Below are 25,850 nucleotides of genomic sequence, written 5' to 3'. Positions count from 1 at the left end.
TCCCTGATGAAGCTGTGTTTTCACAGCGATACGCGTGGGGTTGTCATTGGATCCACATGTGATCTCTAGGGGGTGATTTAGCTATTGGTGTGCTATGATTTGTTTGTGGCATTATTTATCTAAGTCATGTAAGATATCTCTCATATACTAGGCCTGAGTTTGGTACAGGCGAATTTATTATGGTGGGTTTGTCACTAGATCCACATATGTGCTTTTCTGGAGGGGCAATATGGCTATTGGCATGTTATGATCTGGCTGCAGTTTTTTTCACTTGGATCATGTAAAATACTTCATAGACCAGGTTTGGGTTTTGGCACGGGCTGATATATAACGACGGCACTGACAAGGAGTGCACAATATATATTTTAGCAGGACATCAGTATATTAAGGGCATGAGTAGCCCTAAATATAATATTAATATATTGATGATAAGAATTGGATTTATAGAACATGTTCTGTGATGTAGCTGAATATTGGTATATGATGTGCATACCCATTCTAATATAATAATCAAGTACTGATGGTATGACCCAGTTGCATGCTAGCTAGGATAAAGTCATTACTGTGACTTCTATATACCTCTTGTGAGATATCTATATATGACATTTATATGAAGATAATGTAATGACCTATGCTATTTATTAGAGGAGAATATATATATTGATTGTATCACCGATTGTGTATTTTGATATTGGAAATCATGTGTGTGCTCTTTTAGTGTTTTTAAAGGAGTTTAATAAAGCTTGTAATTTTATTTATTATTGTATTGAGGTGTGCGCATTTTTATATCTGTACCTTCTTTTTCTCCCTTTTCTGACATTGTAGTCTGGGTACATCATGACGCACCCTAATTTATGATTGAGGCTGTGCATCTTTTTGTTTTGAGTTTTGAATACATACAGCGCTCATCATAAGTGAGTACACCCCCCTGTATTCTCAGTAAGTTATACATACAGCGCTCATCATAAGTGAGTACACCCCCCTGTATTCTCAGTAAGTTTAACATACAGCGCTCATCATAAGTGAGTACACCCCCCTGTTGTTATGATCTGCTACAAGCACTAAGGAAGGACAGGAGATCTGTCCCTACAATAGAACTAAGCTAAATCCCTACGATGTAACGGGGAACCTGATCCTGCGATCAGACCCACTAAAGTCCTCGGCTAGTCTGAACGAAGACCTATAGATGTGAGGGAGGGATCCCTACAAGAACTAGGGACTGGGAGAAAGATGGACACCTCCTAGCAGAAATTGTAGCAGTAAAAAGACAATCAAACAACATAGAACATAGAGGTCCAAAGACCTAGCTAAACTGACTGAGAAAGGTAACAAAGCACCTGGCTAGCTTAAGAGTAGAAAATACAATGAAGTCCAGCATGGCCAGAAGGGCGGAGCAGGATTAAATAGGCAAAAACGGTCATGTGACCAGCAAAATAGAAAAAACCTAACAGGAGAGTTCTAACAGTAGCTCCTCTTCTATGAGGATCCTCCGGATCCCCTAGGCCCAGGCTTATCAGGAAACCTCTTATGAAACGCTCTGACAAGTCTGGAAGCAGAAACCTCATCCGCCCTCACCCATGAGTTATCCTCGGGACCGAAACCCTTCCAAGCGACGAGATACTGCAAACTCCCTCTATACCGTCTAGAATTTAGGATTTGGGAAATTTCATATTCCCCGTCCTCCACCACCGGAGGAACAGTGGCAGTGGCGTCTCTATCTGATACATCAGCTTTTTTCAATAGAGAAACATGAAACACCGGATTAATCTTCCAGGAGGTGGGAACCTCCAACCTAACAGCAGATTGGTTAACTACCTGAAGCACCTTAAAGGGCCCTACAAACTTGGGACCCAATTTTTTAGAAGGAATCCTCAACCGCAGATTCTTAGAGGACAACCAAACCATGTCACCAACCGTAAACAAAACCTCTTGACGTTTCCTGTCAAAGTACCTCTTAGATTTTTTGTTATCCTCCTGAAGATTACCATGCACATCCGTCCAAACTTTCTCCAAATCACCGGAAAAACTCTCCTCCTCAGGCACAGCCGATACCAATTTGGAGAATGACCCAAAAGACGGATGTCTCCCAGAACAACAAAAAAAAGGCGAACAACCAGCAGAAGAGGATGTATGGTTGTTAAGAGCAAATTCAGCAAGCGGCAGAAACTCTGACCAGCCCTCTTGATTGTCTGCCACAAAACAATGCAAGAACTGCTCAACATCCTGGTTCTTCCTTTCTGTCTGGCCATTAGACTCAGGATGATATCCAGATGAAAATGACAAATGAACTCCCAACCTGTCACAAAAGGCACGCCAAAAACGAGCCACGAACTGAGGTCCCCTATCAGAAAAAATGTCAGTAGGAACACCATGGAGTCTGACAATTTCCTTCACAAAGGCCTTAGCGAGTGTCTTAGCGCAGGGCAGTTTGATGAAGGGAACCAAGTGACACATCTTGCTAAAACGGTCCACGATCACCCAGATGACCGTGGGAGAAAAGCTGCGAGACAAAGCATCAGCTTTAACATTCTTGGTACCTGGGATGTAAGTAACGGAAAAATTAAACCGCGAGAAAAAAAGTGCCCACCTAGCCTGACGGGCATTCAAGCGCTTGGCAGCATCAAGATAGATCAGATTTTTATGATCAGTGAAAACCTGAATGGGAAATTCAGCACCTTCCAAGAGATGACGCCAGTGTTCAAATGCGAGTTTAATAGCCAGCAATTCCCGATTACCAATATCGTAATTAAGTTCAGTCTCAGAAAATTTTTTTGAAAAAAAGGCACAGGGATGTACTTCCTTGTTTTCCTGAGACAACACCGCAACGACCCCTACAGAAGAAGCATCAACCTCAACCAAAAACGGCTTAGTCACATCAGGCTGCATAAGGATGGGGGCAGAGCTGAACCTCTCCTTTTAGAAACACAAAAGCTTCAATGACCTCAGTAGTCCACTGCACCGTATTAGCACCTTTCCTGGTGAGATCGGTCAGTGGTTTAACAATAATAGAAAATTTTTTAATGAATTTTCTGTAATAATTGGCGAACCCCAAAAACCTCTGTATCGATTTCAAACCAATAGGCCTAGGCCATTCCTGCACAGCTTGAACTTTCACCGGGTCCATCTCAAAGCCCTCACTGGAGATAATGTAGCCCAAAAAACTAATTCAAGTACAGCGAACTCACATTTCTCTAGCTTAGCAAAAAGCGAATTGTCAATTAATAACTGTAATACCTCACGTACGCTCCGCCAATGAGACTCCAGATCCGGCGAATAAATCAAAATGTCATCCAAATACACAACCACATTTTTGCCGATCAAAGGTCTAAGGATGTCATTAATAAGATTCTGAAAAAATGCTAGTGCATTGGTAAGACCAAAAGGCATAACCAGATTCTCAAAATGACCCACAGGAGTGTTAAAAGCAGTCTTCCATTCATCACCCTCCTTCATGCGCAACAAATTGTATGCCCCCCGGAGATCAATTTTAGAGAACCACTTGGCCCCCACTAACTGGTTAAACAAATCAGGAATCAATGGCAGTGGGTAGGGATTGCGTACAGTAATTTTATTAATCTCGCGAAAGTCCAGACAAGGACGTAAACCGCCGTCCTTTTTTTTAGCAAAAAAAAATCCAACAGCCACAGGTGACTTAGAGGGTCTGATATGACAGGCGGCCAAGCTCGTCTGTTTGTATTCCTCCAAAGCCTTTCTCTCAGGAATAGTAAGATTAAATAAACGACTTTTAGGAAGAGTCGCTCCAGGGACAAATTCAATGGTACAATCATAGTCTCTATGGGGAGGCAAAATTTGCGACTCCTCCTCAGAAAAAACTTTCCAAAAATCCTGAATAGGTACAGGCAATTCCCCTTTATCCACAGCAGCAATGCGCCCGTTACTACACTTGTCATAACACTTAGGGCTCCAGGACTTAATTTCATTGATAGACCAATCCAGTACAGGATTGTGTAATTTTAACCAGGGTAACCCCAAAACTACTGGAGAAGGCAAATTATTTAATACCACCAAATCCAAATTCTCTTGGTGAATACCATTAATAGTGAGGGGAAATTCATAAACCTTGTGAGTAACACATTTCAAGGGAGAGCCATCGACAGAAACCACGGCAATAGGGGATGACAAAGGTTTGGGTTTTAATTTAAGTTTTTCCAAGAATCCCCCATCAATCACATTCAGAGTAGAACCACAATCCACAAATACCCGAAATTCAATTAATTCTTCCCGAGCTGCAGTAGTAGCAGAAAGAAATACACCCTTAGTGTTTAAACAGGCTATATGGGCGTAACTGACCTTTTTTTTTTCTTTGTTCATACAAAGCACACAGTTCTTAATGAAATGGTCAATTTCCCGCAATAAAAGCACAAACCTTCAGAAAACCTGCGGTCTTTTTCCTGAGAGCGGGGTGACATCGCCCTAATCTCCATCGGCTCTCCAATATCAGTACAGACCCTCCCAAGACTCGGAGCTGACATGGCAGAGGATTTACTCTCATTAACCCTTGCACGCAGTCTCCTGTCCACCTGTATAGCTAATTGCATTGCCTCCTGCAAGTTTCCAGGTGTAGGATAAGCAATCAGCAGATCCTTAACCCTTTCACCTTGCCCAGCAAGAAACAAACTTTTCAAAGCTGAATCGTTCCACCCCACCTGAGCAGACCACCGACGGAAGTGAGAACAATAATTTTCCACATTACCTGATCCCTGCCTCAAATGTCTCAATTCAGTCTCAGCTGATGAGACACGATCAGGATCATCATACAACAACCCCAAAGCGGAAAAAAAACTATCCACTGATCTAAAGCACGGTTCACTAGGTTGGAGAGAAAAGGCCCATCCCTGAGGTTCTTTGCGCAAAAGTGACATTATGAACCCTATGCGCTGTGATTCATCACCAGAGGATCTGGGTCTCAAACGAAAATACAACAAACAAGCATTTTTAAAGGAAAAAAAATCTTGTTGTTCACCAAAAAATAAATCAGGCAATCGTACCTTTTTGGCTCCACAAAATGCGCTCCAGAACAGCTACTCACATGTTGTTGGAGCTCGGCCACCTCCAGAAAGAGTCCCTGCAGGCATTGAGCCAAATCCTGAACCGACACCATGATGGAAACTGGAGGTCTTTCCTTAGAGATATTTTTGGGCTGGACTTACTGTTATGATCTGCTACAAGCACTAAGGAAAGACAGGAGATCTGTCCCTACAATAGAACTAAGCTAAATCCCTACGATGTAACGGGGAACCTGATCCTGCGATCAGACCCGCTAAAGTCTGAACGAAGACCTATAGATGTGAGGGAGGGATCCCTACAAGAACTAGGGACTGGGAGAAAGATGGACACCTCCTAGCAGAAATTGTAGCAGTAAAAAGACAATCAAACAACATAGAACATAGAGGTCCAAAGACCTAGCTAAACTGACTGAGAAAGGTAACAAAGCACCAGGCTAGCTTAAGAGTAGAAAATACAATGAAGTCCAGCATGGCCAGAAGGGCGGAGCAGGATTAAATAGGCAAAAAAGGTCATGTGACCAGCAAAATAGAAAAAACCTAACAGGAGAGTTCTAACACCTGTATCCTCAGTAAGTTATACATACAGCGCTCATCATAAGTGAGTACACCCCCCTGTATTCTCAGTAAGTTATACATACAGCGCTCATCATAAGTGAGTACACCCCCCTGTATTCTCAGTAAGTTATACATACAGCGCTCATCATAAGTGAGTACACCCCCCTGTATTCTCAGTAAGTTATACATACAGCGCTCACCATAAGTGAGTACACCCCCCGGTATCCTCAGTACGTTATATATACAGCGCTCATCATAAGTGAGTACACCCCCCTGTATTCTCAGTAAGTTATACATACAGCGCTCATCATAAATGAGTACACCCCCCTCTATTCTCAGGTACATTATACATATAGCGCTCAGTGTAAGTGAGTACACCCCCCTGTATTCTCAGTACGTTATACATACAGCGCTCAGCGTAAGTGAGTATGTGGCACCCCAGGGGTCTGGTTTTCCACAGTAATGTAATGTTATGTTTGAGAGCAGGTGGGAGGTCCTTTGGTCAGGGATCCTGTGCATGCCACACCTCCTGCCCAGTCTTGGGAGGGGAAGAACTTCCCCTGTATAAACCCTGGGCTGAGGCAGGGTTAGTCAGTCAAGGAGAGTAGAGACAAGAAACAGTCACAGGAAGAAACAGCAGAAGCTCAGTGGGAGCAATACTACTACGAGTCAGGGGCTGGCAGCTGCAGAGCTCGCCCTGACTGAGAAGCTTTCTTACCGGACCCGGCGTCCGAGGCTGTGGGGACTAACTCTTACCCAGCAGCAGAAGCCGACCGGCAGGGGATTTCAGGTCCTCAGGCCCAGAAACCCGAAGGCACGGTCACACGCGTGGGACCAGCACCGCCATCGTGGAGCGGAAGCCATTAGAAGGCCCTGAGTCACCGGCCATACGGGTGAGCACCACACGGTACACTCAGGGACGTGGGCTACTTATATCCGCTTCTAGCAAGGTAGCCAGAAGAGTACAGTCAGTTTGGGAGGCCTACAACTCCGCCTGGCCAGGGGAGATCCCATCTGCTCAAGGACTGACCAGGCCCCGTTCACTAGCAAGTACTCCGGGAGGGTCTATCGTTGTTACCAGTAAAGACCCTGAATTACACCGCACCGTCTCTGAGTGGTTCCTGCTACCCCCATCATCCACATCTGCTGCCCTGAGGCCATACCCCTCCCGTTGGGGGTTATACCATCTACGCTGCACCATCCATCCACCGGCCTCAGCGGACTGTCCTGCAGCGGCAGCTCCATAGCTGCATTCAACGGGTGGCGTAGTCGTCCTGCATCTACTGCTGTTACCTCGCCGCTCAGTTTGACTCCCTGGGCACGGACCGGGTCACCGCCACGAGACTACAACCCTCAAGAGATCCGGCTCCGGGTAAGCTCCCGCGTGCGCAACGCAGCGCGACACAGGCCCAGGGGCGCGTCAAGTTTGGCGTAGTCGGCAGGATTTCTTGCCCGCAACCACCGGGTACTGCGTGCCTGAAAAAGAGACTTTTCAAACTTACCTGTGGTGAAGATTCCCGCCATCCGGCGCCATCTTCAGCCTTCTTCCCGCCATCGGTGAAGTTTCCCGCCATCCGGCGCCATCTTCTGCCTTCTTCCCGCCATCCGTGGAGTTTTCCCGCCATTGGACGCCATCTTGAGGACGCCGCGCGGGAAGAAGAGGGGCGTGGACTCCGAAAGCGCGCGAGAACTGAAGCCCCGCCTCACGTCCGGACGTTGCGTAAGGTCCTGGAAGGAGCCCAGCAGACGCCGACGTCACAGGAGCGCGACGGAAGGTCCTCAACCCTGACGATCCATTGCGGAGCCGCGGCCTACGGAACAGGATCATCGCAAGGTAGGCCACGGTCCACTAGGGGGGAGGAAGATGTCGGATACGGAGGAGAGCTTCACTGCCTCAACCCCCGCCAGCGCTACCGCTGCTGCAGTTATGCCCTTCACCATGCCCTATATCCCGGGAGCAGCTTGGCTACCCCAGTACTCAGGGGAGTCACATACCCTGCATGACTTTAGAGAAAAGCTGGATAGCCTCTTCCAGGTGTACCCCCTCACAGAAGAGCAAAAAGTGAGCATCCTGGTGGCCCAACTAACCGGGGCAGCCAAAAGGGAAGTAAAATCCTGGCCACCTGGGAGGAAGACTGTCGCAGGGATACTAACCCGGCTGAAGGACACCTTTGATACCCGCACCTCAGCCGAGATTAAGCTTAGATTCTACGGGTGCAAGCAGCGAGCGCATGAGAGTATAAGGGACTATGCACTAAACCTACAAGAGGCCCTGAGGGCCATTAAGCAGACCGACCCTGATGGAGTGGGAAACGAGGACAGGCTGTTGACTGAACAGTTTATAGAGGGACTGTATTGTAATACCCACCGAACCCAGTTGCGGGCAATGGCCTTACAGGATCCCCATCTGGGCTTTGCACAGTTCAAGGACAGAGCCATCCGGGTGCTCCGAGAACCGGCACCGGGTGGCGTTGTGACCCACAAGCGCCCTGCTATCACTTACCACCAGGAGGCGGCGCCCTTGTCGGCAGGGCCTGTGGGAGCTGATGCGCAGGCTTTGGACAATGACCCGGCTCCAGACCTACACCATCAGGTCCAAGAGCTAGCTAAGAGCGTTGCTGCGCTAACCCGAACTGTGCAGTCTTTACAGGCTTCCACCCCAGGGAAGATCCAGCTGGCATCCGGACCGGAGGACATCCCGTGGCGTCGACCAAGGAGGACCCCACCGGCCAGAGGAAGACCCAGTGACCGATACAGCGAGGACGGGCGACCCATCTGCCGCCGCTGCAATCAACCTGGACATATGGCAAGGTACTGTTCTTTAAATGGGCACAACCTGGGGTAGAGGGCCAACCCCCAGGAAAAAGATCACCAGGCCCATCGAACTGGCGCGACAGATATGTGGGAGGACGTCCAGTCTTGCCTGTGGTACTGGATGGCATTCCCATGAGTGCCCTACTGGACACCGGGTCACAGGTCACCACCATCCCGTACGTGCTCTTTAAGCAGTACTGGAATGACTCGGATATTACCCGCTACCCTGACGACGACTTGAGTATCATCGCCAGCAATGGCCAGCCCGTGCCACAGATCGGATTTAAAGAGGTGACCATCAAAATCGGTAGAGTCGAACTGGCAGCACAGGGACTGATCATTGTAGATATTGACAAACATGAGAGTCACCCAAAAATAACTCTAGGAACTAATGTAATTGAAAATTGTCTTGCAGAGGTGATTTTCCTTTTACAGCAGGTTGCCAAGAACGCCAGCTCCGGCGAGCAGCGGGTGCTCCAGAAAGAGATCCGGGCACTGATGCGACGGCAACAGGTGGAACTCTCCGGCGGTGAGATTGGTAGCGTAAGAATGTGTGACCCTTTTCCTATTGCCATGCCCCCAAAAAGTGAAATGATGATTTGGTGCCGGGCAGCTATTGGTCTGAGAGGTAGAGATTACCAGGCAATGGTAGAACCAGTTTACTCGGACAGTAGGCCCACCATTTTGACAGCACGGGGGGTGGTTGATGTACGCCATGGGAGGGTGCCCGTTCGCATAATAAATATCGGGGAGAGGGAAGTGTACCTGCCCCGGTATGCCACGCTAGCCAAATTATATACCATTAACCAAAATTCTATACAATCTGTGGAACCCTTGCCTCCATCTCACCTGGAGGAAGGTAACGGCTCTAAGAAAAACATGGAGGACTGGTGTCAGCAACTACATCTGGGTACTGACTCCACTCCCGCACACCAGAAACAAGGAGTCTATCGGGTGGTTCAGGAGTATGAGAGAGTGTTCAGTAAACACCCGTTAGACTTCGGGCGAGTCAAGGGGGTAGAACACCACATCCCCACGGGAGACCATCCTCCTATAAAAGAGAGGTATCGACCCGTACCCCCTGCCCACTACCAACACGCCAAGGGGATGCTTAGAGACATGAAGGAGGCTGGGGTGATCAGGGATAGCTGTAGCCCCTGGGCAGCTCCACTAGTCTTAGTCCGAAAGAAAGACAACACCATGAGGATGTGTGTAGATTACCGGAAAATCAATCGTATCACACACAAGGATGCGTACCCCTTACCAAGGATAGAGGAGTCATTGGCTGCTTTAAGATCTGCTAACTTCTTCTCTACCTTGGATCTCACTAGCGGGTACTGGCAGGTTCCTGTAGCAGAGGCGGACCGGGAGAAGACCGCATTCACCACCCCGATGGGACTTAGCGAGTTCACCTGCATGCCGTTCGGACTCTGCAACGCACCGGGAACCTTCCAACGACTAATGGAGTGTTGTCTGGGCCACAGAAACTTCGAGACGGTCCTGTTGTACCTGGACGATGTCATCGTATATTCCAAGACGTATGAGGACCACCTGAAACACCTGGCGGAAGTGTTCGAAGCTCTGGCAAGTTACGGCCTAAAGGTGAAACCCTCCAAGTGTCACCTCCTGAAACCAAAGGTGCAGTACCTGGGACACGTGGTGAGCGCTGACGGAGTGGCTCCCGACCCTGATAAGATCACCGCAATTAAGGAATGGCCAAGCCCCTCCAGCGTAAAAGAAGTGCGGCAGTTCCTCGGGTTGGTAGGCTACTACCGAAGGTTTATTCCTGTGGCACCCCAGGGGTCTGGTTTTCCACAGTAATGTAATGTTATGTCTGAGAGCAGGTGGGAGGTCCTTTGGTCAGGGATCCTGTGCATGCCACACCTCCTGCCCAGTCTTGGGAGGGGAAGAACTTCCCCTGTATAAACCCTGGGCTGAGGCAGGGTTAGTCAGTCAAGGAGAGTAGAGACAAGAAACAGTCACAGGAAGAAACAGCAGAAGCTCAGTGGGAGCAATACTACTACGAGTCAGGGGCTGGCAGCTGCAGAGCTCGCCCTGACTGAGAAGCTTTCTTACCGGACCCGGCGTCCGAGGCTGTGGGGACTAACTCTTACCCAGCAGCAGAAGCCGACCGGCAGGGGATTTCAGGTCCTCAGGCCCAGAAACCCGAAGGCACGGTCACACGCGTGGGACCAGCACCGCCATCGTGGAGCGGAAGCCATTAGAAGGCCCCGAGTCACCGGCCATACGGGTGAGCACCACACGGTACACTCAGGGACGTGGGCTACTTATATCCGCTTCTAGCAAGGTAGCCAGAAGAGTACAGTCAGTTTGGGAGGCCTACAACTCCGCCTGGCCAGGGGAGATCCCATCTGCTCAAGGACTGACCAGGCCCCGTTCACTAGCAAGTACTCCGGGAGGGTCTATCGTTGTTACCAGTAAAGACCCTGAATTACACCGCACCGTCTCTGAGTGGTTCCTGCTACCCCCATCATCCACATCTGCTGCCCTGAGGCCATACCCCTCCCGTTGGGGGTTATACCATCTACGCTGCACCATCCATCCACCTGCCTCAGCGGACTGTCCTGCAGCGGCAGCTCCATAGCTGCATTCAACGGGTGGGGTAGTCGTCCTGCATCTACCGCTGTTACCTCGCCGCTCAGTTTGACTCCCTGGGCACGGACCGGGTCACCGCCACGAGACTACAACCCTCAAGAGATCCGGCTCCGGGTAAGCTCCCGCGTGCGCAACGCAGCGCGACACAGGCCCAGGGGCGCGTCAAGTACACCCCCCTGTATTCTCAGTAAGTTATACATACAGCGCTCATCATAAGTGAGTACACCCCCCTGTATTCTCAGTAAGTTATACATACAGCGCTCATCATAAGTGAGTACACCCCCCTGTATTCTCAGTAAGTTATACATACAGCGCTCACCATAAGTGAGTACACCCCCCTGTATCCTCAGTACGTTATATATACAGCGCTCATCATAAGTGAGTACACCCCCCTGTATTCTCAGTAAGTTATACATACAGCGCTCATCATAAGTGAGTACACCCCCCTGTATTCTCAGGTACATTATACATATAGCGCTCAGTGTAAGTGAGTACACCCCCCTGTATTCTCAGTACGTTATACATACAGCGCTCAGCGTAAGTGAGTACACCCCCCCTGTATTCTCAGTAAGTTATACATACAGCGCTCATCATAAGTGAGTACACCCCCCTGTATTCTCAGTAAGTTATACATACAGCGCTCATCATAAGTGAGTACACCCCCCTGTATTCTCAGTAACTTATACATACAGCGCTCACCATAAGTGAGTACACCCCCCTGTATCCTCAGTACGTTATATATACAGCGCTCATCATAAGTGAGTACACCCCCCTGTATTCTCAGTAAGTTATACATACAGCGCTCATCATAAGTGAGTACACCCCCCTGTATTCTCAGGTACATTATACATATAGCGCTCAGTGTAAGTGAGTACACCCCCCTGTATTCTCAGTACGTTATACATACATCGCTTAGCGTAAGTGAGTACACCCCTCTGTATTCTCAGTAAGTTATACATACAGCGCTCATCATAAGTGAGTACACCCCCCTGTATTCTCAGTAAGTTATACATACAGCGCTCACCATAAGTGAGTACACCCCCCTGTATCCTCAGTACGTTATATATACAGCGCTCATCATAAGTGAGTACACCCCCCTGTATTCTCAGTAAGTTATACATACAGCGCTCATCGTAAGTGAGTACACCCCCCTGTATTCTCAGGTACATTATACATATAGCGCTCAGTGTAAGTGAGTACACCCCCCTGTATTCTCAGTACGTTATACATACAGCGCTCAGCGTAAGTGAGTACACCCCCCTGTATTTTCAGTACATCTTATATATGCTGGATGCGTCTTTCTGTCTGAAGCCGGGATGGGTGGCTCCTGCACAGTAAGGTGCCAGAGTCAGCACGTGTGCAAACCGCACTACGGCGCTATTTTAATTTTTATTGAAGACACTGTATATGTGAATTTGCAGACAGTGTCTTCAAAAAATGGTGCCGGATAGCACTGTATGCACACGTGCTGACTCCAGCACCATTAATGAAGTTGAAAATGTATCAATAAAAATGCTCGCCACCCGGGCATAGAACGGGTTCAATAGCTAGTATATGGTAACCACTACTAAAATACATGGCTATATCAAGATGTCTCCCAAGATGTATTTTTATAAATTTATTCAATTCCTGTAAACACGGTTTTCTTCTTTGGTAAAATATTGCATTTCTCTGCAATGAGATATTGAAATAATTGGTGTCAATTGTTTGTTTTCCTAAGATGGCTAAGTTAATGATGTTGATGCGCACTGACTTATAGCAGATCTGTGTTTTTTTCCCTAAATAGTGCTGTGATTATACTTCAGTTTTCCTTCCAGGGATGCTGGCATAGTTGAGAAGACTAGGGTGACAGTTAAACACAGGATCTCCCATTTCATCCTTTCCAGGTCAGATGGAGGGAAACATTGCCGACTTATGAGGCTAGATGGTGTCCACTTAGACTAAATAGGTTTAAACTAAATGGGTGGCACTTGGAGCTTAACTTTTAAGTACAATAAATATACTAAAAGCTATTTCCAAATTCTTTCTTTCCACATTAGAAATGTAATTTCAGATATCCTCATAAGGTGCAACAAGATGCAACCACTGAACACATTATTCAAGAACAACCTATAGTTCGCAAGATAATTGTTGATCTTCGACCAGTTTTAAGGGAGGCTGTTGATCTGTGTGAAGAAGACGTTTCAGACACAGAGAATAACTCCATTTCTACAGCAGCGCATTCAGATCAAGAATTGAATAGAACATCGTGTTCACGTTCTACATTGGAACGACTTTCAGAACAAGATTTGCAAAGTGAGAACAGTTCAATTTCTACATCAGGACTTTTAGACCGAGGGTTGAGTAAAAGACATGCATGCCTTGAAGGAGATTCTATCAGCTTTTCTCTCCCATCATTACGGAAATGTGAAAGCTGTGAGGAGAAATTGAAACCTGCACAAAATGATCATCGGCGGTTCAACTTGGTGGAAATAACAAATAGAGGAACACTTACTTTTGATAAAGAACAGCAATTTAGCGTCGCTCCTCCAGTCTCCTTTCCTGAAATCATACTGAAAGAATTACCCTCACAAAAGATGTCTAAAGAACAAAGGCCTTCAGCAAATGTGAGTATGAATTCAGGTCAAAAGCAAATATTAAACATATGCATTTGCCAAAACGCTTGGACCCATTGATCTTAATAGCTCATTTACATATTAAGGAAAATGTGGATTTCTCTGGAATAAGAAATCAGATCATCGCAGATATCATAGGTGTCATTTTATGCAGCTTTCTATTACATGTATGCACAGATTGACAGCTTAGGAAGGTTGATTCTACTGACAGATGCTCTTAAAAAGGGTATAGAGTAGTACAGTCATGGCCAAAAGTTTTGAGAATGACACCAAAATTATATTTTCACATGATCTGCTGGCCTCTGGTTTTTATTAGTGTTTGTCTGATGTTTATATCACATACAGAAATATAATTGCAATCATATTATGAGTACCAATAGGTTATATTGACAGTTAGAATGAGTTAATGCAGCAAGTCAATATTTGCAGTGTTGCCCCTTCTTCTTCAAGACCTCTGTAATTCTCCCTGGCATGCTCTCAATCAACTTTTGGACCAAATCCTGACTGATAGCAGTCCATTCTTGCATAATCAATGCTTGCATTTTGCCAGAATTTGCTGGTTTTTGTTTGTCCACCCGTCTCTTGATGATTGACCGCAAGTTCTCAATGGGATTAAGATCTGGGGAGTTTCCAGGCCATGGACCCAAAATCTCTATGTTTTGTTCCATGAGCCATTTAGTTATCACCTTTGCTTTATGGCAAGGTGCTCCATCATGCTGGAAAAGGCATTGTTGGGCGCCAAACTGCTCTTGGACGGTTGGGAGAAGTTACTCTTGGAGGACATTGTGGTACCATTCTTTATTCATGGCTGTGTTTTTAGGCAAGACTGTGAGTGAGCCGATTGCCTTGGCTGAGAAGCAACCCTACACATGAATGGTTTCAGGATGCTTTACAGTTGGCATGAGACAAGACTGGTGGTAGCGCTCACCTCTTCTTCTCCGAATAAGCTGTTTTCCAGATGTCCCAAACAATTGAAAAGGGGATTCATCAGAGAAAATGACTTTGCCCCAGTCCTCAGCAGTCCACTCCCTGTACCTTTTGCAGAATATCAGTCGGTCCCTGATGTTTTTTCTGGAGAGAAGTGGCTTCTTTGCTGCCCTCCTTGAAACCAGCCCTTGCTCAAAGAGTCTCCGCCTCACAGTGCGTGCAGAAGCACTCACACCAGCATGCTGCCATTCCTGAGCAAGCTCGGCACTGCTGGTAGTCCGATCCCGCAGCTGAAACAGTTTTAAAATACGGTCCTGGCGCTTGCTGGTCTTTCTTGGGCGCCCTGGAGCCTTTTTGACAACAATGGAAGCTCTCTCCTTGAAGTTCTTGATGATGCGATAGATTGTTGACTGAGGTGCAATCTTTGTAGCTGCGATACTCTTCCCTGTTAGGCCATTTTTGTGCAGTGCAATGATGGCTGCACGTGTTTCTTTAGAGATAACCATGGTTAACTGAAGAGAAACAATGATACCAAGAACCAGCCTCCTTTTAAAGTGTCCAGTGATGTCATTCTTACTTAATCATGACTGATTGATCGCCAGCCCTGTCCTCATCAACACCCACACCTGTGTTAATGGATCAATCACTAAAACGATGTTAGCTGCTCCTTTTAAGGCAGGACTGCAATGATGTTGAAATGTGTTTTGGGGGTTAAAGTTCATTTTCTGGGCAAATATTGACTTTGCAAGTACAGTAATTGCTGTTAAGCTGATCACTCTTTGACATTGAGGAGTATATGCAAATTGCCATTACAAAAAATGAAGCAGTAAACTTTGGAAAAATTACTATTTGTCTCATTCTCAATACTTTTGGCCATGACTGTAGGTATCATATCTGATGGAGAAATGCACTTCATTGTAACTCTGCAGGCATGTTAAGATGAAAAATTTGATATCATTTTTAAAGAGCAATTAAAGTTGCCTATTAAAAAGGTTCTGCAGGATCAGAATAAAACTGACGGTGCCATATCTGTCTTGCAGTTCAGGGAAAGGGCTATAATACCAGACCAAGCATATGGACAGTCCTTCTTTAGCTCCTCTCTAACACCGCTACTAACAAAAAATAGACTCCACTTCTAAGCAAGATACAATTGATGTGCCATGGATACTAAAAGGGGTTATCCTTTATATATATATATATATATATATATATATATATATATATATAAAAAAATGTGAGGCATGTATACGCTTAAAATAAAAAATGACACACTCCCCTTCCAGCCACCCCACAAATCCAGCAGAGGCCATCCCATAGGTCTGTGTAGGCTCCGGAAGCAATGGCTGCTCTATTTAGAAGTCAGAGGATCACTGCAGCCAGTAATTGACATATGCAGTGTCCCTGAGATGCCATAGCAAAAGAATCCCCCAAAATCAACTCCACTTTGGAAACTGAACCTGTCAAGGATGTACCTAGGGGTATAGTCAGCATTTTGTGCCCACAAGTTCACATTAGGCTGTAAAAAGTAAAAAATATAGATATATTTTCTCCACTAAAATGCTGAATTAGCCTCAATTTTTCATTTTCACAAAAGGACAATTAAAGAAAATGCGTCCCAAAATTGTTGCACAATTTCTCTTGAACATGGCAATACCACATTTGTGGTTAAAAACAATTGGGTTGCAATATGTCAGGGTTCGGAACAGAAGAAGGAGCACTGTTTGGCATTAAGAGTGCAGATTTTTCTGGAATAGTTTTAGGTCTAATTTGCAAACACCCTAGGGCTTTGTTCACCCGCAGCGTGTTTTTGCAAGTTTATTATGAGAATTGAGAAATCTCATGCACACGCTAATTTTTATTATTTTTTTCCCTGACTCAACTTCTGAGATGCTGTGTTTTTTGAAATCTGCAGCATGTCAATTCTTTTAGCATTTTTGCCGCAAAAAAAATGCAGGAATCAGGTTTTGGATATGTTTTTGCAGGTTTATTTGCTGCGCTATTGATGAATAAAACTAACTTTATTAAACATGTACTGTAGGCAAAAAAACACGCTGCGAAAACACAGCAAATTCTGAGTTTTTACCGCAAAGAGAGCAGGTTTTCTCTGCAGAAAAAATGATACAATAAAGCTGTGTGTGAAAATAGCCTAAGGTAGCAAATTAAAATCTAAAGAGACCCAATTGTTGTAATTACACCACTCAGGGAATTCATGTAGGGCTCCATTAACCCCTTAATGACTTGTGCCGTACAAGTACAGCACATGGCGTGTCTCTCCCTTTGGTGTAGGCTCCGGTGATGAGCCTGCACCTTTCGCGATCCACCTGTGGCTATTCACATGTTAAATGCTGCTGTCAATCTCTGACAGCGGCATTTAACATGGCCGTGGGGAAGGATGGCACTAATCCATCGGCACCCGTGTCACATCACCGCGGGTCGTCAATGGGTTGGCATGACAACACGGGGTCTTCAGGAGACCCCTGCAGTCTTCATTGTCAGTATGCTATGAGCGCTGCTCGGGGCTCATAGCAAGTGAGCATTTCAGCTACAGATAATTTCGGTGATCAGATAATCGCCTGTGTGTAGCAGAGGGGATCAGACAATCACAGCTTCTAGTCTCCCATGGAGACTATTGAAGCATATAAAAAGTAAAAAAAAAATGTTTTTTTTTTAAAAATATAAAAGTTTAAATCACCCCCCTTTTGCCCCATTCAAAATAAGACCATAAAAAAATACACATATTTGGTATCGCCGTGTTCAGAATCGCCCGATCTATCAATATAAAAAAAAGAATTAGTCCGATTGGCAAATGGCGTAGCAAGAAAAAATCAAAACGCCGGAATTACTTTTTTAGGTCGTCGCAACATTGCAATAACGGGCAATCAAAAGATTTTATCTACTCCAAAATAATATCAATAAAAACGTCAGTTCGGTGCACAAAAAATAAGCCCTCACCCAGCCCCAGATCCTGTAAAATGGAGACGCTACGGGTCTCGGAAAATGTCCATTTTTTTTTTTTTTAACAAGCTTTGGATATTTTTTCACCACTTAAATAAAAAAAAGTAACCTATACATGTTTGGTATCAACAAACTCGTAATGACCTAGAGAATAATAATGGCAGGTCATTTTTAGCATTTAGCTAACACGGTAAAAAAACAAAACCCCAAAGCAACTGTGGAATTGTACTTTTTTTGCAATTTCGCCGCACTTGGAATTTTTTTTCCTGTTTTCAGTACAAGATCTGGGAAAACCAATGGTGTTGTTGAAAAGCATAAGTCGTCCCGCAAAAAATAAGCCCTCACATGGCCATATGGACTGAAAACTAAAAAAAGTTATGGCTCTGGGAAGAAAAGGAGCAAAAAACAAAAGTGCAAAAACAGAAAATGGCCCGGGGGTGAAGGGGTTAAGACTTTTTAGCCCACAGATGTTGCACAGAGTTTTATTTACCATTGAGCTGTGAAAATAAAAAAATTTATTACAACAGTAAGTAGATTTAACTGAATTTTTTGTATTTTTACAATAGCCGATAAGGAAAAAAGTACTCTGTAATCTATTATGGTATTTCTCCCAAATGTGGCAATATTGCATATGATTGTACATTACTGTTTGGGTACCCAAGAGGGCTCAGAAAAGAGAGATTCTTTCCGTGAGATAAAACATTTTTTCTCTGAGGTAAAACATTGATTTTTTACCCCTTTACCACTTTGGATTTATGAGTACGTCCTATGTCCAAAGTGGTATCCCTGCACTCCATGCGGGCTCTGACACTGATGTTACCAGGCACATAACAACTGATCTGATCAGCTGTCATGTGCCCCTTACAGCCACTGGTGGAATTGCAATCCACCCACGGCTGTTAACTAGTTAAGTGCCGCTGTCAATCTCTGAAGCGTGTCACTATTCCCACCCATTGGCGCCCGTGTCATATGGCCGCGGGTCGCCGATGAGTTGACATGACAACCCGGGGTCTTCAAGAGACCCCTGTGGTTATCATTGCCGGGAAGCTATGAGTGCCGCCCAGCGTCGATCAGATAATCGCAGCTTCTATTGAAGCTGTATTGAAGCATGTAAAAAGTAAAAAAAAAAAAAAAAAAAAAAGTTTTTAAAAATAGAAAAAAAATGTAAAAAATATAAAAATTCAAATCACCCCCCTTTCGCCCCATTCAAAATAAAACAATAATAAAAAAAATCAAACATACACATATTTGGTATTGCCGCGTTCAGAATCGCCAGATCTATTAATATATAAAAAGAATTAATCAGAACGGTATACGGCGTCATGAGAAAAAAAATCACCAGAAATACGTTTTTTGGTCGCTGCAACATTGCCATAAAATGCAAGAGGAGGCGATCAAAAGATAGTTTGTACCCCAAAATGGTATCAATAAAAAAGTCAGCTCAATGCGCAAAAAATAAGCCCTCACCCACTATTTTTTGCAAAGTTTTGGATTTTGATGTGGATGACATAGGACACGTTATTCACATGTGCAGCAGGACAGCGATCGCCAGAAGAGAGGAGGTGCAGAATCAAAACCAGCCATCAGTGAGTATAGTGAAAGGTCTTTTTTGGGATCTGCAGACTGGATTGGGGACTTTTTACAGCATTCCTGTAAATGGTGGCGGTCGTACTTTATATGGGGAAAACCTGGTTCCCTTTAAAGGAAGATTGGCTGGTAGTAATAACATTTCTTGGTTCCAGAAAACCCTTGTAAATAGTTTATAATTATTAACTTGCTTCCCTCAGGAGAACACATTATGGATGGGTCTAGAAAAACTGCAGCTGCCAATATCAGAACTGGTCCGAGTTACGAAAGAGCAGACAAATAGTGACCACCATACACTCATTGCTAAAGTGCTTTGCTCTCTTCGAGAAAAACAGTAAGTATTCATATATATAATACAGTAACTTTATAAACTTCACAATAGAAATAGAAATGCAAACTTTCAGTAATGTAATTTCACACGTGCAACAAAGATGCTTTTACACTTTGCATTCTCAATATAGATGTGTTGTTATCTCAAGATGATGAAAATAGCCGGAATATTTACAACATGTGCTTAATGAAAATCCAGATCTATTCCTCTAAGAAAGAAAAACTAAATTTATGAGACCTTTTAGTGGTGAACAAAAATAAAATAAACTTGAAATGATAGCATTAGCAACATCTACAGACTTATGCCCCCCATACACATTAGACTAATGTCCGCGCTGAATCTGCTGATATCAACGGGTTCAGTCGATAGTCTAATGTATATGGGGACCCCGACAGATGATTGTGAGGGTAGTTGATGACTACCAATCATTTTGTGTTCTAGAGATTAGCCGCCACCATAGATGTGTGGAAGTGGTTCTAATATAGAGAACATAGGAGCGGCTAAAGTGTATGGGGGGCTTTATCCTGGAGGGGCTTAGTTGAGTGGACAGATGATGGCACTGTGTGAACTGTTAGAGTTAGTCTATTCTGTTTTGTGTGACCTCTTTGGTTTGCTTCTGTCACTTCTTTCCTGTAATACTCCTTGTTGTGATAATGTAGATAATGGTCGCTATCTGTCCCAAGTGAAACAGTTGATTCTCCAAAACTGTCTTAGCTCTGAACGATTCTGCTGAAAGCTGAAATCTGAAGTAGGTTATGGGCCCAGACAAGGAGTAGCACAAAAAGAGAATAACACTGCACAGAATGGTGCAAAGACTCTCCAAGAAGTTGACATCTCCTCTATACAATTAAGAAACTCAATATATACATACAAAGGAGAAGGAAAATGGCATGGCAAGCAGCTCAGCGCATCAACTTACAATAGCCAAAGTGAATAATGACAATTACCAGCTATGGAAATTAAAACGTAATTGTCCATAGATCTATTATAGGTTGTTTAGTGGAGAATGATCCACTTAAGACATGAAAAGGCAGCTAGAGACATGATGAATGCGCTGAAAAAGCTGCATGACAGATCCATTCTAAACAGCAAGTTATTTCTGCTAAGCAAACTGTACCAATGAGAATCCGTAAAGAAAAGGGTATGCAGATGAACATACAAGTGCTGTTCTTACTAAATTAGAATATCATCAAAAAGTTAATTTATTTCAGTTCTTCAATACAAAAAGTGAAACTCATATATTATATAGAGTCATTACAAACAGAGTGATCTATTTCAAGTGTTTATTTCTGTTAATGTTGATTATGGATTACAGCCAATGAAAACACAAAAGTCATTATCTCAGTAAATTAGAATACTTTATAACAACAGCTTGAAAAATGTTTTTAAAATCTGAAATGTTGTCCTACTGAAATGTATGTTCAGTAAATGCATTCAATACTTGATCGGGGCTCCTTTTACATCAATTACTGCATCAATGCGGCGTGGCATGGAGGCGATCAGCCTGTGGCACTGCTGAGGTGTTATGGAAGCCCAGGTTGCTTTGATAGCAGCCTTCAGCTCGTCTGCATTGTTGGGTCTGGTGTCTCTCATCTTCCTCTTGACAATACCCCACAGATTCTCTATGGGCTTAAGGTCAGGAGAGTTTGCTGGCCAACCAAGCACAGTGATACTGTTGTTTGTAAACCAGGTATTGGTACTTTTGGCAGTGTGGACAGGTACCAAGTCCTGCTGGAGAATGAAATTTCCATCTCCGAAAAGCTTATCGGCAGAGGGAAGCATTTAGTGCTCTAAAATTTCCTGGTAGACGGCTGCGCTGACTTTGGTCTTGATGAATCACAGTGGACCTACACCAGCAGTTGACATGGCTCCCCAAACCATCACTGATTGCGGAAACTTCACACTAGACCTCAAGCAGCTTGGATTGTGGCCTCTCCACTCTTCCTCCAGACTCTGGGACCTTGATTTCCAAATTAAATGCAAAATTTACTTTCATCTGAAAACAACACCTTGGACCACTGAGCATCAGTCCAGGTCTTTTTCTCCTTGGTCCAGGTAAGACGCTTCTGGCGTTGTCTATGGGTCATGAGCCGCTTGACACAAGGAATGTGACACTTGTAGCCCATGGCCTGGATATGTCTGTGTGTGGTGGCTCTTGAAGCAATGACTCCAGCAGCAGTCCACTCCTTGTGAATCTCCCCCAAATTTTGGAATGGCCTTTTCTTAACAATCCTTTCAAGGCTGTGGTGATCCCGGTTGTTTGTGCACCTTTTTCTACCATACTTTCTCCTTCCACTCAACTTTCCATTAATATGCTTGGATACAGCAATGTGTGAACAGCCAGCATCTTTAGCAATGACCTTTTGAGGCTTACCCTCCTTGTATAGGGTGTCAATGACTGCCTTCTGGACATCTGTCAAGTCAGCAGTCTTTCCCATGATTGTGGAGCCTACTGAAACAGACTAAGGGGCCTTTTTAAACGCTTAGGAAGCCTTTGCAGGTGTTTTTTGTTAATTATTCTAATTTACTGAGATAATGACTTTTGTGTTTTCATTGACTGTAAGCCATAATCATCAACATTAACAGAAATAAACACTTGAAATAAATCACTCTGTTTGTAATGATTCTCAAAAATATGAGTTTCACTTTTTGTATTGAAGAACTGAAATAAATGAACTTTTTGATGATATTGTAATTGGAAATGTAATGCTAGAAGTGATCACACAACTGAAAACAGTGGGTGAGAATATAAAAGACACCCATGTAGCAGCTGTAGAATGGGCAAGAAAGCTTGTAAAAGAACTTCAACATGACGTTTCAAGGATGGAGCGAGACTGCCATCTACTGGCCAGATACAGTCAAGCGGAACCAAAATATATAAAGGAAGTTGCAGGGAGAGCAGGTTCAGACGCTGGACCCGATCAGGTGACTTCCAGGAAGGAGTTCAGGGAGATAAGAGGCCAGCGCGCCAAACCTGAGGGGTCTTTGGCGCCAAGCAGCAGAAAGGAGCAGACGTGCTCCCTGCGTCCTGAGAAACCCCGCGTGACAGGCCAAATCCAGAGGCCTGAGAGGTGCTCTAGCCGGGCACCGGTAAAAGAGCTCCGGATCCCTCACAGTTGTGACCCGAGTGCTGTGCCTGCTGAGGAGACTAGGAACCTGATCGCTGTGCTGAGTGAGTTCGCGGAACCCAACGTCGCCCGCCGACAGACGAGGCCTGGACCCCCCTATCCAAGGCTCGAGAGACTGCCTCCAACGGCCAAGCAGAGAGGAGCTGCATACGTGAGCAGGGCCATCACTTCCACTGCTCACCCACGGTACCGGGGACAATTGGGTTTAAGTACTCAGGTTGGGAGGGGAACGGTTGGGGCTAAAGTAGCACAACGTGATTTAGTTGAATTCATCCGGAAAGAGACTCACGGCCTAGCGGTAATAACCGGTGACCCCCGCTAGGGCCAAATTCACAGTTAAAGAACTTGTGTGGTGTCTCTCATGATTGAGGGCATCACCTTACTTTAAGAGACTGTGCCTTATTTTAAGATACTGCGCCTTATTTTAAGAGACTGCGCCTTACTTTGAGAAATTTCGTATTTTTCTGATATTTCAAACCACTGTTCATTACCCTTGTTGCTAATCCCTTGTTTCAGTATACCTGTGGTATAAAACTGTTTACAAACATCTCTGACTGTTTTCGCCTTGTGTCTCTGTGCGTTGCATTCCGGCACCTGCATTACATTTGGCGTAGTCGGCAGGATGCAACATTCAGACGCAGAGATGGCGGATCAGTCTGTGGCTGGGTCCGGCCGGAGCCATATACCCCTGGGGGCTATGCTCAGCCATCTTCCCAAGTTTACAGGGGATGGCATGTCACTTTGGGGCCGGGCAGAAAGACTGAGAAGTATGCTACGTATGTATCCCCTTGACCCTCTAGCCCAGGCGGAGCTGGCCCTCCTAACCCTTGATGGAGAGGCCCGACAGGCTGTGATGTACCGCCCACCTGGGGACCGTGACACCGTGGATAAAGTGATAAAAATTCTAGAGGACATGCACGGTGACACTACAGATTTGGGACACTTGCGCTTACGGTTGTTTCAGCGGGTCCAAGGGGAAAATGAGACAGTAAATCAGTATGTTAATGCATTACAGGAAGTGATGGCCCATATCACTAAGAAAACTCGAGATGGGAACTGAGGACTGGGAACATTGGATGAGGTGTTGCGTGACCAACTGATTGCTGGCTTGAAAGACCCTTCCCTGAGGCAGATCCTGAAGGAGCGGCTGCGATTGAGCCCTGATATGGGCTTCCTGGAGGTAGGGGCTGAAGCTAGAGTCCTGGAGAGAGAAGTTACTGTTCTCAAAGCCACAGTTAGAAGTCATGAGGCAATTGCTCCTGGATTCAACAACCAAGAGCCTGATTGGGTACGGGAAATACGTCAGGAAATTCAAGACATTCGGGGTGAGCTGAATGCTATTAGGAAGACTCCTACTGCCCCCTTGCCGACGGACCGTACTGCTCAACGCAGATGGAGACCAGAACGAGAAAGACGTTCCTATCCAGCCCCAGCACGACATGTACCCGACCTATCGGCAGAACGAGGACCGGAGTGCTGGACCTGCGGAGGTAGGGGGCATATCTCCAAAGACTGTCCTAACCGAGAAAGGAGGAGGAGGGGACAGCCGTTAAACTAAAATGCCCCACGGTTGTGGAGCATACCGTGGGGTCTCGAGCTTCAGAGAGTAGAAGAGGGAGCTCTGAAGACATGGTCTCCGAGAGGCCCATTATCTGGGCTGAATTCAATGGGCAGCGGATCCGCTGTTTGATGGACACCGGGTCTCAAGTGACCACTATGCCTGAGACGTACTTCCAAAATCACTTTCCTGAAGTCGCTCATTCCTGCCGGGAACCCACTGTCAAACTGGTGGCGGCTAATCAACTACCTATCCCAGTAGCGGGAGTAGTATGGATGTTCGTGCGGGCATGTGGAAAGGACCTCGGTCGAAAAGGGATCGTACTGACCACCGGGCCCGGAGGCGATGGGCCCATTGTAACCCTGGGCATGAATGTGCTGAAAGAAGTCGGACAGTTCCTGGCTGAGGGCTGTAGCAAAAACAACTGGACCCGCGCCACTCGAGACCCAGCTAACAAGAGAGTGTTCCAGCACCTCGTGCGGGTCAGTCAGATTCAAAAGTTGCCCACTACCTCTCAGTACTTTGGTAAGGTATCGATACCGCCCGAAGACACAATGACACTGCCGGTGGGACAGACTGTACTCACTTTGCCGGTGCTGGCACATGTGTCCATAGAGGGCGTGGACATTCAAATTGAACCAATGGAGGGAGAAGAAGCGCCCTCTGGACCCCTGATTGCTCGAACTCTGGCCTCCGTGCGGCACGGTCGAGTACCCGTGCGCTGCATCAAATTTAAGTGGCACCAGTTTACAGTTGTTGCCCCGACAAGAGGTGGCGCGGGTGTGCATAATGCCAGAGGCCCTTACTAGAGTTGACGCTATAGGGCTGGCACCTGTGGAAGGAAAACCATGGACCCTAGAGGTGTCCCTCAATAGCCAGGAACATGGAAGAGAACCGTTGGCTGGGTGCCACATCCTGGAAGAAATGGAAGCTAACCTGACTGAGTTTTCTGCTGGACAAGTAAGGCAGATCGAACAACTTCTACAGCGATATCAGGGAGTGTTTGCACAGCATGAAGATGATTTCGGGTGCACTCGGGACATTCAGCACGAAATACCCACCGGAAATACTGCTCCCATCCGAGAGAGATATCGGCAGATCCCGCCTCAAATGTACCAGGAGGTGAAAGAGCTGTTGGCCCACATGTTGCGGAACGGTGTGATCCGTGAAAGCCAGAGCCCCTGGGCGGCTCCGATCGTGCTGGTTCGAAAGAAGGATGGTACCCTGAGATTCTGCGTGGACTATCGAAAGCTGAATGCCTGTACAGTACGGGACTCCTATCCACTCCCCCGAATCGAAGAGTCTCTATCTGCACTAGGGAGCGCCAAATTCTTCTCCTCCCTCAACCTGGCCAGTGGCTATTGGCAGGTCCCAGTAGCTGAGAAGGACCGTCCGAAGACAGCTTTTGTTCTCCCTATGGGCCTGTTTGAGTTCAATCGAATGCCGTTTGGACTAACAAATGCGCAGGAACCTTCCAACGGCTGATGGAGAGATGCTTGGGGGACCTCAACTTTGAAGCCACTTTAATATATCTGGACGATATAATTATCTATTCCGTCTGAGGATCATCTCCGCCGATTGGAACAAGTGTTAGAACGGCTACAAAGGCACGGCCTGAAAATTAAGCCTCGTAAGTGTCGTCTCTTCAAACGAGAAATTGAATATCTGGGGCACACGGTGTCCAGTGCAGGGGTGCATCCCACTGCGGAGAAAGTAGCTGCCGTGCAGAAGTGGCCC

The 25,850-nt window shown here is 45.8% G+C and overlaps 1 protein-coding gene across 2 annotated transcripts in view; it reads left to right on the top strand.

Annotated features, from left to right (window-relative positions):
* LOC141170067 (uncharacterized) overlaps positions 1 to 25,850 on the top strand; it is a 392,196-nt gene that overhangs the window by 185,594 nt on the left and 180,752 nt on the right. For both annotated transcript variants that reach the window (XM_073655139.1, XM_073655138.1), the window contains exons 5-6: positions 13,052 to 13,618; positions 19,297 to 19,430. In XM_073655139.1, the coding sequence (XP_073511240.1) occupies positions 13,052 to 13,618; positions 19,297 to 19,430 (701 nt within the window). The remainder of the gene's footprint in view (positions 1 to 13,051; positions 13,619 to 19,296; positions 19,431 to 25,850) is intronic.

This window comes from Phyllobates terribilis, unplaced genomic scaffold (genome assembly GCF_046119375.1).
Source record: "Phyllobates terribilis strain yellow unplaced genomic scaffold, ASM4611937v1 Scaffold_1__5_contigs__length_1240528914, whole genome shotgun sequence".
NCBI lineage: Eukaryota > Metazoa > Chordata > Amphibia > Anura > Dendrobatidae > Phyllobates > Phyllobates terribilis.
Note: the sequence above shows the minus strand (reverse complement) of the source record. Positions and strands in the feature narration are given on the sequence as shown.